We start from the raw sequence: 18724 nt of genomic DNA, 5'->3' as shown, positions 1-18724 counted from the left end.
AGGGCTCTTTCTTTCGCCTTGCCGTGCTTTTCCGGGAGATTTTCCCAATAAAAGGAATAGGATCCCTGTTCCGAAATATTAAATATTTAAATATTTCCTATAGGGCTGTCACGATTATGAAATTTGGCTGACGATTAATTGTCTAATAAATCATTGCGATTATGACGATTAATTGTCTCTTTTAGGACTTTGACGGCTAATTGTCTGTTTTAGAGCTTTGACGTTTAATTCTCATACATTTTTTATTCAGCTTTGAAACGACCACATTGTTCTGAGTATAAGACTATGTTTTTTTCTTGGAAAAACATCAGAAAAAATTGGGTCATATATTTAAGGTTTAGGCTTTTACTTGTCAATAATACAAACACCAAATACTTGTAAATTAAGTAAATTGATCAGGAGTGAATTGAAGCCACCATTAAAATGCTATCAGTCATAGAAATGCTTCTAGTCTGTTTTTTTCTTACTTGCAAGACTACAATAAAAGTAGTAAAGTAAAATAATTAATAAACACATAGACGTACACGTGTATATATTGAGAAAATTATTTGCATGTATATATTTATTTGCATGTATAAATAATACATTTAATTACATTTAAAGAGTACATAACATGAGATCATGGAAACGTTACACACTGCCTGAAACGTAATTTTCATGTTTAAAAGTAAGCATTCTGCCAAGTTGTAAATCCGAAGGTGAATGAATAAAGTTATTGGCTTGGAAAAAAGGGAGTCGATTCTGAATCACGCAAACGAGTTGTCCCTAGTCTGATTCGCTAACCGCCGCGGATTTACGTCACTACATATAGTCCCCGCCTATGTTTTGCTAGGACTGCCTGCGAAAACTTTACTCTTCTCCCCCAAACACTGTACCTCGTGAGCCTCAATCGCGGTAGACCAATCACAGCAGACTAGGCTATAGTGGAAAGGAGGGGATTAGACAGATGAATCGCGGAAGGCATCATTTGAGACTCAGTCAATAAGTAAGGCAAGAATAACTGCCTATTATTACAAAATAATAGTGTTTTTACTAGGGGTGTAACGGTTCAAATTACTCACGGTTCGGTCTGTGTCACGGTTTTAGGGTTTCGGTTCGGTTCGATTTGTGCTATGTTCAGGGAAAAGGAACTACTGACAAATAAAAGTAAGAACAAATAAACAAGCTACAAGTAACAGCACCAATAAAACAACAGAGCATAGCAGAAAATGAAATAAGATACTGTATATATATACCTTTTAAGGTAGAAATGGATTAAAGTAATCAAATAAAACATAACATTGAATATGTACAAATTAAATAAAGACGAATCATAATTGAAGTTACAGAAGCTATTGAGTCACAAGCAGTGAGTGATTTCCTTGACTTTTAACAGACAGCAGGAATATGCTGCTGTCGCTTTAAGAGGAATGAAACGGATCCAGTACACTGATACTGTACACATGCGTTGTTTTTCGTCCGTTTCGTCTGTTCACTTAAGACATAACCTACTATGTTAAGATACTCGACAAGAGGGGCATGTTGACCTACTTCGTGTGTGAATTTGTCCGTTTAAGTGCTTCAAAGACAACTCAATATTTGCGCCATGTCTGAGACTTTCCTTATGCGCGCTTCGGATCTTCTCACAGCGCGCAAGCGAGTTTTCTTGTGCATCATCTAGCACTTAAATGTTTAAATTGGCAAGGCTTGAATGAGTGTAGTTTAAACAGCAACATGTGCTGTTCAGGTCTCACCTGCACTCGCGCGCTCACAACACCCGGGTGATGAAAGCATAAATGACTGATCATATTACAGCATACCTCAATCCTATTGAAATTTGTCTACGTTATTTGATTTGTTGTAGGTATTAAATGTGTATCTATCGACAAACATACATTAGCTGAACTTTGTCAGTCTGTTTTATGCATTATAATTTTTAAGAACCATATTATAAATGTGTCGTCAGATTTAAGATGAGCCGCGGTCCAAGCGCGTTGGACCGTGTGCCAAACCGTTGGTGGAGAACCGTGCGGTTCAATTATTTACCGAGAACCGTTACACTCTTAGTTTTTACACCTATGTACATAAACTTGTTGTTGGACACTCCATAAACCAAAGTAGGACCTTAAAAATCCCTAGTTATGTACTCTTTAATAAAAATTAGTGCTGCAACGACGCGTCGACATCGTCGATTACGTCGACTACTAAAATACGTCGACATGTGTGAAATGCGTCGACGCTTCGTATAATTTACATTTATCTGCTGTAATAGCAGTTTCTGTTCCCGGGCTAGTGTAAGTTAATCAGCAGAACAAGAGAAAGTATAATACACCCGACAAAAAGCGATCGAGAGCCTCGGACGCAGTAAGTTAGTGAATGGACGGAGGAATTCCCCCTAACGTTACCCCCGGAATGCGATCATCACAGCATGGACACGCAATCACAAACGGACGGAGAGGGGCATGTAGATGTAGACTTTCAAAAAAAATTACTTTTTTGTAATTTACTTTTTTGTAATGTAAAACTACGCTTTACATTAATGATTTACATTAACGCTATTGTAGTAGTGTAAGTTAGTGTATGTGAACTAGGGCTGAACAATTAATCGAAATCGAATCGCAATCGCGATGTGAGACGTTGCGATTTGCTAATCGCAAGAGGCTGCGATGTGTAAGCGATGTGAAAAATAGGAAACGCGTCTGTTCCAAGCCCGCTTTGAGTGGCATTCTTGCTAACCAACTGAGTAAACGCACCTCTGTTATGCCTAATCAGCACTGCCCCAGCCAACTGCATAAACGTCCGTCATTAAAAAAAACAAACATACAGAAGGCAGGAGAGAGACAGTGTGTGTTATTATGGCATCTGCAGAGCCAAATCGATCATATTAGGCAAATAAATACTAAAGAACCGTCCAATTCAGAAGACCGCACACACAGCCTGTGTCATACTCGCGCGACTCTTCCCCGCGTTGTGCGTCTCGCGGACGAGCCGTTTAAACTTGACGCGCACACACAGCCTGTGTCATACTCGCGCTTCTCTGCCCCGCGTTGCGCGTCTCGCGGACGAGCCGTTTAAACTTGACGCGCATACACACCCCATAATACACAGCCTGTTTCGTAATGACGTTTATAGTAGCCTACTTGAGTCCGGCTCGGGCATCTGGCAATATGGACGAGGCTTGACGCACGCGTGCGCACCCTGTGTAAACTCACGCCTAGCTCCGCGTTTCAAACAAATGTAAATTCTATCTAACTGTTTTGCTAATTTCACTTGGATGAAATTAAACATTCAGCACATTTTTTACTTGTTTTAAAAAATCCCACATACTTAAACAATAATAAATCAGCCTATGTAAACTATGAACTATTTTAATAATTCACTAACACAATAGAAAATGTTATGGATTTAAGGGTTACAATGGGAGTTGAATTTGTTTTAATGAAAACTATAATAGTGTACACTGGTATTTGGATTCTATTGGTGTGATGTAATCTGGAAATTGGGAATCAATTGAACAACAGTAAGCCCTATTTGAATAATGCCCAAAGCACACTACAAAAATGTATTTTGTAATGGTTTTAATGGAAACAATTAAATGTTTATTTTTTGTTGTTTTCTTTCAGGGTAACTATACCCATACTGTGCTCCACACAACAATATTGAATTGAAGCTTGAATTAGAAAAGTTAAAATCGCAAATCAAATCGCAATCGCAATGTCTGTCAAAAATATCGCAATTAGATATTTTCCCCAAATCGCACAGCCCTAATGTGAACCTTTGCAGATTGTGACCCTGCTTAAATTACTCTTAAGCTTCAAAAATGACTGACTATCATGAAACCACCAATGCACTTTTTATGTCATTCGATAGCTTTATGCGAGGAATAAACCAATATAGCATAATTAAGAAACTCTGACCTCTGCTTGTGCTGTCTGTCAATCTCCAGTCAGCATGCGTATGTACGGTGACGGTCAGGACGCTACTCTTTCCAAGATGTTCCAATGTTTTCATTATTCTTCATAATGACAAGATGATAGTCTATGGTTTTGTTTAAAATGTATTTTACTAGAGACCGTGAGTTAACGTTACTCGCTGAGTATAGCTTAGTTTGTTAGAAGCACTGGAAGCGGTCTGAATATGTTGCGTCTTCATACGAAATAACTATTTTTAAACCTCTGATTTAACTGTATACTGTCGGATTGATGCAACGCACTATGTGTTAAACATGTAACATATCATCTCTTCTCGTTGTGTTCTAACTATTATTTACTTTGGGGAGCAAAATGATCCACGGGACTTCAGAAGGAGTAGGTGCTTTAAGCGCATCATTGTGCATCCGGGATGCGCATAACTGTAAATAACGAAGCGAATGCATTAAGCGCATCATTCTGAGTTCCGGGTGTGCTCGCTTTAACGCAACTCTGCATTAAAGTCTTTTATACGGTGATAGTTTTGTACAATAAACAGAGACAGATAGTAGTATTTTACTTTTACTCAATTACATTATGAGACTGAAAATAGAGTCGGATATTACTTGGAGGAAAAAAATACAGAGGATATATTATGCTCTAGTATTTCATATACACATTTTTTTATGTTTTTACATTTACATTTAGTCATTTAGCAGATGCTTTTATCCAAAGCGACCTACAGATGAGGGAAACAATGGAAGCAATTGGAACAACATAAGGACAACAAAAAGCATAAGTGCAATAAAACATTTTTTTTTACCTTTAATACAGTACTTAAGTACATAAAAAATCAGTATTTTTTTACTTTTAAAATTAAAACTACTTAATTAAAAGAAGATGGTGATTTTAATGTAAACACGGATTAAAATGTTAAAACAACAATATTTATTTATAAAATGTAGTGGAGTAAAAAGTATGATTTGCTTTATAATGTAAGAAAATACTAGAACTTATTGTTTATTTGCAAAGTTTGCCAAAGGATTAATAATGTATTCCAAAAAATCTTTATTAGATAAAAAATAATAATAATCGTTAGATTAGTCGACCAATCGAAAAAATAATCGTTAGATTAGTCGACAATTAAAATAATCGTTAGTTGCAGCCCTAATAAAAATATTTATTCATTTTTGTAATATATACACTGAACAAAATTATAAACGCAACATTTTTTTCATGAGCTGAACTCAAAGATCTAAGAATTTTTCTATTTACACAAAAGGCCTATTTCTCACTTTGTTCACAAATCTGTCTAAATCTGTGTTAGTGAGCACTTCTCCTTTGCCGAGACAATCCATCCACCTCACAGGTGTGGCATATTTCATCAGCTCATGAAAAATGGGGGCAAAAACAAAAGTGTTGCATTTATAATTGTGTTTAGTGTATGTTTCTTAAATATATGTTTGTATATGTGTGTGTTTATAAATACAAAATGAATATGCACAGTTTACAGACACATTATGTAAACACAAACTTTTATTCGGGATGCGATTAATCGTTGAACAGCCCTACTGACCATGTGAGCATCTATTTTAAAACTTGTAAGCATTATAAACTTGTTATAGATTAAAACTTTGAAATGACTCTTTAAAATCAACTAAAATAATTTAAAACAACCTAAACATAGGGCCAAGATGTGTAGTCATACTATAGTACAGGGGTTCCCAAACTTTTCAGCCCGCGACCCCCAAAATAACAGTGCCAGGGACTCGAGACCCCCACTATCCTCAGAGGCGGCTAAAGTATACAAGCATTGCGTGCACATGCGCCAATTAGGTCTATCCAAACAGGCGCATAATGACAACACAAAAGAACACAGTCTAACATAATCTGACTTTATAGTTATTTACTAATTATTTTACTTGTTATTAAACATAAACCATGAACTATTACTACAGATGGTCAAATTTAATCAAACTGATTCGAGTGCTGATGGATGTCATCTTTATTCAAATGCCAGCCTCTTTTCGTAGCTACATGAGGACGATGGCCTTTCTGTCTGTGGTGCTTCTTCACCCCACGAACGTTTAATTTTGACAAAACTTAACTTAAAACTAAACTTAAAGCCTGAAAAATAATCTGCGTGCACATATGGGAATGTTTAACGTGGTGCTGTAAATTGACTTGCTGCACCTAACCTAATGCGGTTGCTAATATGACGTAATCACCTCACCTGTCATGAACGAGGAGGAGGAAATTCCAAAGGCTGATGGCTTTTTATTTGCATGGTTTTATTTTTAACTTAACTAATATTTTTATGTTTTGTTACACTTGTTGATTAAATACGCTATTCCTAATAATAAAATATATTTCTGGAAATCATCTTGGGACCCGACCATCGTGGACTTGTGACCCCTCGGGGGTTCTGACCCCTACTTTGGGAACCCCTGCTATAGTATATGACTACATGAATATGCAGGAGTACATAATTGCGTGGTGATGTAAATCATGACATATTTGTTATGTACACTAGGCATGTCAATTTAGACAAATTCCCATAATCGATTTTCATTTACATTAACGATCAATTAATCGATTACTCTTAAAATTAATACTGAAATATGCCTCTGCAGTGGCATATAGGCATGACAGCGCGCAAAAGCAACGCAAAACGCCATCCTCACCTGAATAAAAAGGTTTCAAAGTCAATTATCGCGCTTTGCGTCCATTGTTCAAATGAACTTTCTATAAAAGAAAAATGCAAAACTAAGGTGTGTCGGTAGCCAAGTAGTGTAATAAGTGGATAGCCATTGCGTTTTTCTATGAGTGTGCTGTATGTATTATGCGCATAAGCCACACGCACATGCATGACTTTGAACTCGGTCATCATTAAGTTATTTCGAGTAAACTGTTATCGACAATTAATCAATCGTCGATTTATCATTAGCATCCCTAATGTAAACAGAATGTACCATAAATATCAGACGGGTTATCAGTTAGTCAATAAACCTTGTTATGCTTGTTTAGACTGTTTCCGCTACAATAAAATCAGAGCTTTATTCAAAAACTTTTCTTGAAAGTTTCGGTTGAAAACTGAAAGCTGAAGCATGGATCGAAACTATAAAAAGCCATTTGATGAATGATTTTCCATAGTGTAACCAAGGGCTGGGCGATGTGTTTAAATTTTTTATCGACAATCGACATCGCGATATCCGATAATATGTTTGACTTCAGTTAGACTTCATGCAACATTGCGCAGATGATCAATCTGCGGATACGGACCGGGGGGAATTCGTTCTGGACCCGCCAAGTGCCAAACAAACACAAACGCAGGCATGTGTGCACGCACACGCATGTGCACACACACACACACACACACACACACACAGGCACGCCGTGCGCACAAACCAGTGACTTCTTTCATCATGTAAAGCGCGTAGATAAACCACAGTTTTTATGCAGTAGAAAAATGTTGCAATGCCCTGAAATATCATCCTACCCGTCAGAATATCCTACCAGGAATGCGCACATCAATGTTACTTCATTTTTTTGCGCTATAAAATGATCCTACCTGTTTATTTTATACTGCTACGGGAATATGATTCAGTATTGATTTTCGTTGTTAAATCATTCTACATATTATTTAATACCTATAGTACAATTTGATCTGACAGGGTATTTACGATATAAATTTATTTTGTGTGATTATTTTAAGATGGTAGGACTGTCTGACAGGGTATTTTGCATTGTAAAATCATCCTACCTGTTTATTTTCTTGATGTGGATTAAATTATATTAAGTTTTGCCCTGCGGTAGGAAAATCTGACAGGGTAGGACAATTCGAACACCGGTACAGCCCCACGAGCATGAGGTTTTGCTTTGCCGACGCAGCTCGTCTTTCTCTTTGTCACATTCAACTGACCTAACAAAACAGCGTTTCCAAAATTCTGTCACTGTTACTAAGCGGGTTTCCATCACTCTGGTTTTTTTCATTTTGAAGTTTCGCATCAGAAACGAGTGATGGAAACGCCAAATTTTGAATTAAAAACCCTTAACTCGCAAAAAGTTTTTACGCTCGCTTGAGGTGGTTTTTCATTTTTGCGAAAAAGGGTTAATGCGAATAATGGGAGATGGAAACGCATTTGCCGAATAAATTCCTCCAAAAAGTCAGGTAATTGCACTATGAGACGGCGTAACCTGACTAACCAGAGTACTGATCTTGTTACACAGCATCAGAAATATTGATATGGTCATTCTTAAATGCCTGAGCAAAGTCGTCAAGTATTTCTGTAATTGCCTCTTAGAACTGTCACAACTGTGTTTCCCAAACAGCAGGCATCCACAAAAGCACCGCATTTATTGTGTTTCGTAATCGTCTGCTTGCGCAAGTTTTATTATATATGAAAATTATTATATTCAGTGGCTTCTCTTACTTTTCTTACTGATATTTAGTGGCAGTTTATTAGGAAGTGACGGTTGACCATTTGGATGGAAACGGTGCTTATTCTAAAATGTTTTATGCGATATTCCAGTTTTGCGCATAAGATAAATTCGCAACTTTGGATGGAAACCCGGCTTATGAGACTGCATAACCTGACTAACCAGACTACTGATCTTGTGACACAGCATCAGAAATGTTGTGATGGTCATTCTTAAATGCCTGAGCAAAGTCGTCAAAGTATTCTGTAATTGCCTCTTAGAACTGTCACGACTGTGTTTCCCAAACAGCAGGCATCCACAAAAGCACCGCATTTATTGTGTTTCGTAATCGTCTGCTTGCGCAAGTTTTATTATATATGAAAATTATTATATTCAGTGGCTTCTCTTACTTTTCTTACTGATATTTAGTAGCAGTTTATTAGGAAGTGACGGTTGATTAGTTGGATGGAAACGGTGCTTATTCGAAAATGTTTTATGCGATATTCCAGTTTTGCCCTCTTTGCCCCGCCTCTCTGAAACGCGCTGATTTTTTTACAAAGCTCATCGCTCTGAAAAGCGGGGTGTGCTATGATTGGCCAGTTCACCAGTGCGTAGTGATTGGTCGAATACTGCAAGCGTGTGACGGAAATGTAACGCCTCTTACCATATTCGGAACATCAGGTTCCAAAGCAATTGTACTGACAAGACGATACAATGAGATTTACAATTACGCCCACATTAACTGTGTAGATTTGGGCGGTCTTAGTCAAATCATGTTACGAAGTTACGTAGATTCGCCGGGGTGTGGTTACACGAGGCGTTTCAGGCAAGTCTGGTTGAGCATCCGCTTTTAGATAGAATGCATCTTTTGTTCCCACACTTTCATTTGTGCCATTTTACGTGTCTAATACATGCATGGGCAACTTATAACACACCAAAAACACAGAAAAACACGTACTTCCGCCATATGACCCCTTTAATTTAACACAAAACCTGTCTGAGAATGAAACCTCCAGCAACAAACTCTGTACAGTAGATTACAGCAGCTTCACCTGAATGTACCTTCAATCAGACTGTCAGTTCAAGTCAACCTGTCTGAGGGACAACAAGCTGTTTATGTACTCCACAAGCATGGCAAAATAATAATTATACATACAGCTGCCACACTCTTCTTCAAACGTGTTTTTCTGACAGTTAGCTTTGAATTCAACTAGACAACTTCAATTTATACACACAATGTTGGGTACTCTGGAATAGATACTAAAACTGCATTAACCCAGGTTTGTTCAATTCACTTTGAGTGAAAGCCATGATTCAGTCCAGTCTGTCAACACAGACTGATAATCTTGTTAAACTACAGATGTGGTCTCCTTGGAAACAGGCCTACTACCAGAAGGAATAAGTGTCTGACAAAGCCCTGCACACTGGACCCTGAGTGGCCTATTCATACCCTGACACTTTCAGTGCTTTAACAAACAATCGAGTGAACAACATAAACAGACAACTGTAACAACTAAAAGCATCTGATAACATTAGGCAAGTAAGTGTATATTCCTGTGATTGTCTACCATGACGCTGTGTGGTTGAAGGTAGTTTTATAGTAACTAGGCAAGGTAAGTCTGATCACCTTTGTGATGTCTAGAGCCCAAATTTTGCACAAGACCCATTTCTAAACCAATGACAGATCTATTAAAGGGGTTTGTTGACATTCACATCTACTTCCTGCTTGTTCATACTTGAAACCATTGCTAGAGTGCATAAGGGCAACTATTACACTCACTTAATACCAATAACCCAATAAAATGGTTTTAAATAGAGAGTGGTTATATTCTTCGAAGTCTAATTGTTCATTTAGCCAATTAGCAATGCAACAAATCGTCAATACCAAAACACAAGATGGGCTGTTAGCATCGGGTCAGTCTATCAACATGGAAACATATGGTGAACTGTGGAGGATAAAAAGCTTTAGATTTAGCCTAAAACTACATTTAGCATGAAATGAACTTATTGATTTAAATATAGTGAACGTAACACACACTATAACTGTGTTAACTAGCACTAGACTTCATTTGACAAGTTAGCTTGATATAACCGCGAGTGACACAACCACAAACTCTGGAATCTACAGACTGTTATGAAGGATGAAATCACTTTTAACGAGCTTTACAAATATTTCCACACTTCCTTTCCTGTGGTCACATGACGAATTATTTACAATTCAAGCTTTACACCAGTAACTTAATGTTCAGCCTGCGTGTAAACGTGAGATCAACTACAGGAGCCATTATAAGGCCCCAAACATCACAAGATCTGGATTAAACTGCACCATAGTTGAGGTCCGATGCACCATCAACAGCCCCGTATGCCCCAGCCCGTACTAACCTCTCCATTAAGGCTGGGGATAGTGCTAGGGTCTCCGTGAGCTACGCTGCTAGAGGGTGTTGGCGGAGCTCCGGCCTTCCCTGCGCCGCCGCCCCGCTTATTCTTCCTGCGCTTTGCTCCGCGTTTGGCGTCTGTAGGACTCATTTTTACCCCACGAAATACACAGACAGCGTCCCGTCCACAAACAACGGGGTCTCGGGTGCAATGCCAGGCTCTGGCGCTGCTGGTAGAGGTGAAATTTAGCTGAATTTTAAATATATTCTAAGAGCCTGCCGAATTGCTCGTAGTAAAGCAGACTTGAAATTCCAATATGGCCGACTCAACAAGAATTGGCCAATGGTGTTACGCCATGACGCAATAGCGTATGGCACGTCAAGGGTTTATGGGAAATGGTGTTTTATAAGAAGACATCCACGTATTCACGTTATACGACTTTTTTTATTTCACTTGAAGATAAATCTGGGCCAAAACTAGTTTTGCAGTTAGAAAGGCAAAGCAGATAATTGTACTAGGACGATATACGGAGACGATGCAATTTTTATTATTAATTGTGACATTATAGAAATATATTTTGTTTCAGATAAAAAAGCAAATGTGGTGTCTCTCATAGTTCTTGCGACAATTGTTTTTATATAACTTTGTCATATGTGTCTTGTTTTGTAAAAGCTGCAGTTTGGAATTAAAAAATATTTTCCTAGTGTCATTCTTCAGCCAACAGATGGCGATGTTACATTGCAGCTTTTGAAGATACCGTTTACTTCACAAAAAAAAAAAATTCTTAAGAGAACCGTGACAAACAATAAGACAAGGATAAACAAGACAAATTTATTGCATTTCCTTTTGATTCTTGTGATGATAAGAACACTATTAAAAATTACATATGAAATCCAGCAATGACACTGCAGATTGCCATATTTGCCTAGTGCCACATTTCTCAAAACCTTCGAAACATGTCAAAAAGTCGCAAATCTGTGCACCATCATATATCAATATCAACAATCAGCTTTATCAATGTCCTTGGGTGCAGACTTTTTTGTATGCTTTAAATACTTTGGGAAACTGGGACCACTGAGCACTGGCACAGTACAGAGAAACTATTACAATAAGCAATTGATGACTAATGCAAAAAAGATTGTAAACAAACACAGAGTCACTATTCCGTTTGTTGGCTCTATAGGGATAAAGAAAATAAAACATTGTGCACTTAATGCTTTTGACAAATCAAACCATTCTAAAAGTACATTTTCACATTATTTCTAACCTGTACAAATAAGTTAGCAAAAAATAAAATAACTATGAACAATTCCTACAGATTTCTTAGTTTGCTGGCTCTTATAAAGGCAACTATAAACTACTGCAAAATTACTCTAACACAGTAGTGTGGGAACACCATCTTAGAAAAACCCACTCAGCACCACACGCGTTAAATGTGAGTTGCCTTTCTGAGTAGTAGTAGAGTAAAAAGTCAAGCAGTCTATCATCAAACACACTCAAAGAAAAAAGAACAAACTTCAAGTTTCAGCAGGACAAGTTTCTTGCCATTTTTTTCTAAGTAGCATCCTTAAGCCCAGCAGCACCCTAATTCATTTGATACTTATAACCGAACCATTAGCTCACAGATGTGGACAAATACTAAGATGGGGAGTCGATCAATACACCTATATATACAGTCAATGGCACATTAAGTCTTAAGCCATTAATGGGTGTTGTAAATTGAAAGCATAAAGTATAAGCACAGAGCCTGGGAGAGACAAGCAGCTGACCACTATACAGACATCTACGACCATATTATGTTAATAGGATGAAGATTAAAAAATCTGCATGTGCCTTGTTTTAGATTGTTTTCTTCTACTGTATTTTTTATCTTTTTATATTGGTGGGTCAATATATTATTCTTCCTTTGGAAAGCCCTTGCTGGCTTCAGCCTCACTGCATTGGAGAAATGAGGGAGAGGTGATGGGAGATGGGGGTAGGGGTGGGGCAGAGGAAGGGGAGGGCAGAGGCTGTGCAGATGGTGCATTAGGGGTTGTTGAAGCTAGAGGCTCAACAGAAGCAGCACTCTTTGAGTCCTCCGATTGGGCAGACGACCTTCTCTTGTAGGAGCGTCTTCTCTCTGGCTGTGTGGAGGAGGGGCTCTTTCCTAGAGGGGAACTGCGATCCTGGCGAAGACGAGTAAACTGGATGGTTTCCTTATCTAGAGCTGTGTTCTACAGAGGAGACAATGCTTGTGTTAAAATTTACACGTCTGCTGAGTTGCACCCAACCACAAAATGGAAAGGAAAGTGAAAATGTTTTTTAGGAAAAGTGACTGATATGAAATTAAAGAAACAGTTTATTTCATCATTTCATCAACATAATTTATTTACTCATCCCTTTATTTACTCAAATGCGCATTGCATTTTTTCCTTCAGTGGAATTTAAAAGGTGAATTTTAAAATAATTTCATGGCGTTTCTTGGATTACAGCACACAGATTTGACATATGTGACCCTGGACAACAAAACCAGTCATATGGGTCAATTTTTCGAAATTGAGATTTTTACATAATCTGAAAGCTGAATAAATAAACGTTCTATTGATGTATGAGTTGTTAGAATAGGACAATATCTGGGTGAGATACAACTGTTTAAAACTCTGGAATCTGAGAGTGCAAAAAATCAAAATATTGAGAAAATTGCCTTTGAAGTTGTTAATCGGGGGCACTGTGGCAGACCATCCACTCACAAAAATAAAGTTTTTATATATTTAAGGTAGGAAATTTACAAAATATCTTCATGGAACATGATCTTTACTTAATATCCTAATGATTTTTGGCATAAAAGAAAAATCGATAATCTTGACCCACACAATGTATTTTTGTCTTTTACTAAAAATGTTCCCATGCTACTTAAGACTGGTTTTGTGATCCAGGGTCACATATTATTCATTCATCTATTTATATTCAATTTCATTAAAGACGCAATATGTAATACGTTTGCTTGAAAATATCTTAAAACCACTAGCACAGGTATCATCATGTCGCCTGTCAATGACGTCATGTCCACGTTATCCTTGGTTTCCACTTTAACTGCCGTAGATTTCAAAGATATGTTTGACTTTCATGTGACGCTGAGTAGACCGATCGGCAACAAAGAATCGCGAGAGCAATTTAAAGCAGTTTGTTGAGTCGCTCTCGCAAAACCTGTCATATACCGATCGATCTGCACAGTGCATGCAGTCATGGCAAAACTATGACTATACATTTGTTGTTGTAGCATCTAGCACACCACTCTGTTGTTGTTTCTATCAAGCAACCCTGACGGTTTACCTTATAACGCAACAGTTATAAAACCTCATTTCATTTCGTTATCTATGATTTGTGAGTCCCATCAGATTGATTTCCATCAGCAGAGGAGGTGAAGACTACAACTCCCGCCATCATTCCATGTTCCTTCATAGCATCATCAAGCTTTGCCCTGTTGTTTTTTGCAGCTGCTAGCAACTGCTTCAAAATGTCACCTTTTGTGTTCCACAGAAAAAAATATGACTTCAGAAAAACAAGAGGGAGAGTAAATAAAACAGTTTTTTCTTTTGGGGTGAACTATCCCTTTAAGACCAGGAATGTCAAAAGAGAGATAAATTTAGTCCTAAAGATTACTTTTTTTAGCTCTTCAATGTTTCCTACAGTTTTTCCCTTTGCTGTCGGAAAAAAATGTTCATACTAGTGTCAGATAGAGGACAGTACGTATGACCTGATTTAACTGTGAAGTCAATCGTATTGATCACCTCACAGGTAGAAGAAGACCACAGTGAAAGAGACTGCTATAGAAAAGACTGTCACAGAAAAAGGCAGAAAGTGAGAAACACCACTGAGGGATTAAAGAACGTCAAAAATTTAGTTTCAATTCAATTTCTGTTGCTACAATTTTGTTTTCTTTTTGGGTCAGATTAGTATCTTAAGTGATGTTGTTGTCACTTTCTCCCACTTCTGGTGAAAGAGTGTATAGAGACAGGCGGGAAGGGAGGAGCATAGCAGTTAGTGTTAGTACATACCATTGCCTTGGAGCTAGTCAGAGAATAGCAATGCCAAGGGGAAAGCAGAAGCAGAGGACAGAGACTAGTCTTACTCACAGAGCACATACAGCACAAATTCATACACACCGTTCTAACATATAACCTCTAACACAAGGACTACATAATTAATACCAGTGTCGGGTCCTAAATTGGGACACTTAATTAAAGTAGCCACTTTAGGGATAATTTATAAAAAAAACTAATGTTATTCCAAACCCATATTCATTTTGTAAATAAGTATCTTCACGTGCTGTATAGGTCTTTTAAACACTCTCTTCCACAGGCTATAAAAGCAGAATAAAAATAGCCCGTGCGACGTGTTCTTTATATTTTAACTTTTCTGAAACCTTATAGCTTTGTGTGGTAAACGATTCAATTTAAGTAAATTCAGTGGCACATTTGATGTAAGAGCTGCAAAAGATTATCAGTAAAGATTTATGGACCACAGAAGTATTAACAACATACAGGTTTGGAACAAGGTTGTTCGGCAAATGCCTGAATTTTGCGTAAATTACCCCGTTATATCATGATCTAAAGTCTAACGTCAGTAACGCAAAGAAAACTGGCAAAGTGACTACAACCAGTAAATATAGCGGCTGCAAAAATAAACAAAATGCCATTTGATGTATTTTCAAAAACCTTCAGTAAATATTTCATCCAAGGCAATTTCTGGGAATAATTTTGCATCTGTCCATCTCTGTCATCTAAAGAATTGACAGGTAGATTGATTGTTTTATTTTATAGCACTTGGCCAGAAGGTGGCAGGTTTTTTACATGTTTAAACCATTTTCTTTCCAATTGAGATGGCAATGGCATGAGGTGAAAATACTGCCAGTAAACTGTCTCTGGATTACTTGACAGAAAGAGAGAGAAGCTATCGCATTGCTGTGTTAATTCGGTCAGTAATGCATGCACGCCAATACAAACCTTCCAGCTAGAGCCCAGAAAAAACATTATACAATAATGTGCAACGAAAACAATGTGACAAAGTAGCTATCTAAAACAGCCATGGAGTGGAATGTAAAAATGGCAAGATTGAAAAGAGACTGGAATTAGAAGCAAGACCAGGCTAAATAAAATAAGCCCTGTGAGAATTAACAAATGTCAGTCAAAATCTACAGAGTTCTTGGTCAAGCTCAGATTTTAGACAGACTTGAGTGTTTTAGTACAGAGTCATAAAGAACTGCAGCATATTAAAAACAGGTTTAGACTTGGAGTCAAATACCCAATTTCCAGTGGCAGACATCACTTCGGGTCTCGGGAAAGCAAGGGGGTGTAGATACTGCCCTTTACAGTTCAAACTGTCAAATGAGATTAACATCAATACACATTCAGGCAGAGTCCCCACTGCTGCTTTTAAAAAATTGCTCCAGAACACTCCTTTTGTTTTTCAATGGAAAATGAGCAATAATAATTTCTTATTTTTAAAAAATTTAAATATAATGCATTACAATATTATATTGCAATATATTACAATGTATTAAAATGTATATTTATATGCTATAATAAAACAATTTTCTCCAAAAATGACATATATGCTGGGCTAAAAAGAGGAATTTCTTTCAAGTGGAGGAACTAATATTTAAACCAAAAAGTAAAGTAAATGGTAACACGTTATAATAAGGTTTTATTCATAACATTAGTTTACTACCTTCATTAACATACAGCATTTATTAACCTTAGTTTACTATTTGCTACACGTTTTTCAAAATGTGTATTTATATTAATTATCATTAACAAAGATTAATAAATGCTATAAAATATAATGTTTATTGTTGGTTGATGGATGCTAGAGCGTAAAAAGGGATAGTCCACCAAAAAATGAAAATTCTGTCATGAATTACTCAACCTCAAGTTGTTCCAAACCTGTATACATTTCTTTGTTTGGTTGAACACAAAGATATTTGGATGAATGTTAGCAACTGAGATTTTTGACTACCACTGTAGGAAAATTTTAATGGTAGTCAAAGGTGCCCCAGAACTGTTTGCTTTCCTAAATTCTTGATTATACAATAAGTTTTCCTACTATGGTAGTCAATTATGCCCCAGAAATCTCAGTTGGTAACATTCATCCATCTATTATCTATCTATCTTTATTTGTGTTCAACCAAATTTTGTATACAGGTTTGTCACAACTTGAGGGTGAGTAATTCATGACAGAATTTTCATTTTTGGGTGGACAATCCTTTTAACAAATGTAAAGTGTTACCGAGTAAATGTTTATTAAAATAATAATAAAAAAGGATGTTTCTGTTTAAATGTAGACTGTGATCTTTAATTTAAGATCACTTTTCCTAGTCCAAAGTTTAAGAATAAGTGAACAAACAATATGTAGCAATGAAGCTGCACGACAGACCACTAAAAACATTGAATACAACAGAGACTAACAGGGAGACGAACTGAGACACAAGGCAGAGTATGGTGCAGAAGGTGCACAAATGAGTATTAACACCATCACTTCCTTGTTCAATGTGTTTGGAATGAGAGCTCAGTTGAATGTGAGGGTGGAAATGGCTGAAAATGCTTCACTCGTGCCTCAAAGAGCACATTCTGCCAAATAATAAAAGGATTATGATGAGTTATTCTGCCGTAGTCAAGCACTGTGAAAGCTCTGGGGCCAGTGTGCTGTTCCCAGAAGACTTTTCTAATTTCATAGATCTGGCATATTTTGTGATGTGCTTGCTTACAATACAATAATCCCTAATGCTCTTGCTGAGATTTGTCAGTTATGTAAATCATGAGCGTTGGGGCCAGAAACTGATTGATTTGTATTTTATACAGCAGCTGGAATTTCAGTGACGCTATGTGTTGGAATTATGTGTAATCCAAATACTAATCAGTAGAGACCAGGGCTGGGTTTCCCAAAACCTTTGTATCACTACGTCATTCTGAAGAATATATCGCTACCACTCTTAAAGATGGGGTAACATGCTATTTCATGCATTCTGACTTCTTTACACTGTTAAGCCTGCTGGCATCTCATGCTTAACATGGTCAACTTGTTAAAAAATGAGTTGGACGTATGACGTAGTATTTCTGTGCTCGATACACTCCCCCAGCACTCCAACTTGTTTCGGTTTTTTATAAGCCTGGATCCCTGTTTCGTAACCTATTCCTTTTATTGGCCATTCTCCTGGAAAAGCAAGCCCACGCATCATCCACCGAGCGAAGGACCACGCGCTAGCGGGAGATAAAGAGCAAGGCCACGCGTTACAACGTCCATCTATGCCGGTTCACTCAGCTGACGGAAGTTTAGCTGTGTTTGTTTGCACACTGCATTTCAGTGATGAGTGTTTTATAAACGGTGGATATAACGCTGAATTTGGAGATCGTTTAAAACTGATAGATGGTGCGGTCCCAGCGCTAAAAGATGCCGGACATGAACCTCACGTTGTAAATCAAACTCATATGTCTGTGTTTTGTTGGCAATCGGCGCGTATGTGCATAATGTAAACAACACGAAGGGATATTGTGATGATGTATTGTGTGCTCGTGATGTAGTTCCGTCGCCCCTGCTTGCCTCCAGCAGCTCGTCTTTTTCCGGAAATAATCATACAGCTATATCTCTCTTTTATAAATTTGATCAAACTAAATACTCTTTGAATATACAAAGTATGCAATACTACTGTATAGGTACTCAACATTAATATGAGATTGGCAGAAACTGCGTGTGTACCCCATCTTTAAGGTATAACTTAAGAGTGGCGTAGCGTTAAGAAGGTTTCGGGAAACCCAGCCCAGGAATATGAGGATTGTGTTTTTAAGCGCAAACTATCACAAACATCAGTGTGTGTTCTCACCATAATCACAGAGACTCCAGGAGTAGTGTTGCTCTGTTTCTGCACAGAGTTAAAGTGCTTTTTGAGTTTACCTGCCACCTCCATCTTCATATTGTTATCCATTGCAGTATCCTCCTGGGACAGTAGTACATGTTTAAGTAGTCATGCATAGATTTAAATACAGTTTTGTGATTAAAATAATTGA

General features: G+C 37.5%; 2 protein-coding genes across 11 annotated transcripts in view; both read right to left on the bottom strand.

Annotated features, from left to right (window-relative positions):
* The window catches only part of fam193a (family with sequence similarity 193 member A), a 32172-nt gene extending 21180 nt beyond the window's left edge, over positions 1-10992 (bottom strand). For both annotated transcript variants that reach the window (XM_057330572.1, XM_057330573.1), the window contains exon 1: positions 10689-10992. In XM_057330572.1, coding sequence (XP_057186555.1) covers positions 10689-10832 — 144 coding nt within the window. In that variant the 5' untranslated portion in view covers positions 10833-10992. The remainder of the gene's footprint in view (positions 1-10688) is intronic.
* A 501-nt stretch (positions 10993-11493) lies between these two features.
* dclk2a (doublecortin-like kinase 2a) overlaps positions 11494-18724 on the bottom strand; it is a 44659-nt gene continuing 37428 nt past the window's right edge. For 4 of the 9 annotated variants that reach the window (XM_057330577.1, XM_057330579.1, XM_057330578.1 and 1 more), the window contains 2 exons: positions 18541-18654; positions 11494-12895 (listed from right to left, as the gene is read on the bottom strand). In XM_057330577.1, the coding sequence (XP_057186560.1) occupies positions 12578-12895; positions 18541-18654 (432 nt within the window). In that variant the 3' untranslated portion in view covers positions 11494-12577. Of the gene's footprint in view, positions 18655-18724 lie in introns of all 9 variants that reach the window. The other 5 variants (XR_008962720.1, XM_057330582.1, XR_008962718.1 and 2 more) reach the window with 5 other exon arrangements.

The sequence above is a fragment of the Triplophysa rosa genome, linkage group LG4 (genome assembly GCF_024868665.1).
Source record: "Triplophysa rosa linkage group LG4, Trosa_1v2, whole genome shotgun sequence".
NCBI lineage: Eukaryota > Metazoa > Chordata > Actinopteri > Cypriniformes > Nemacheilidae > Triplophysa > Triplophysa rosa.
This window is presented reverse-complemented; position numbering and strand designations above follow the sequence as displayed.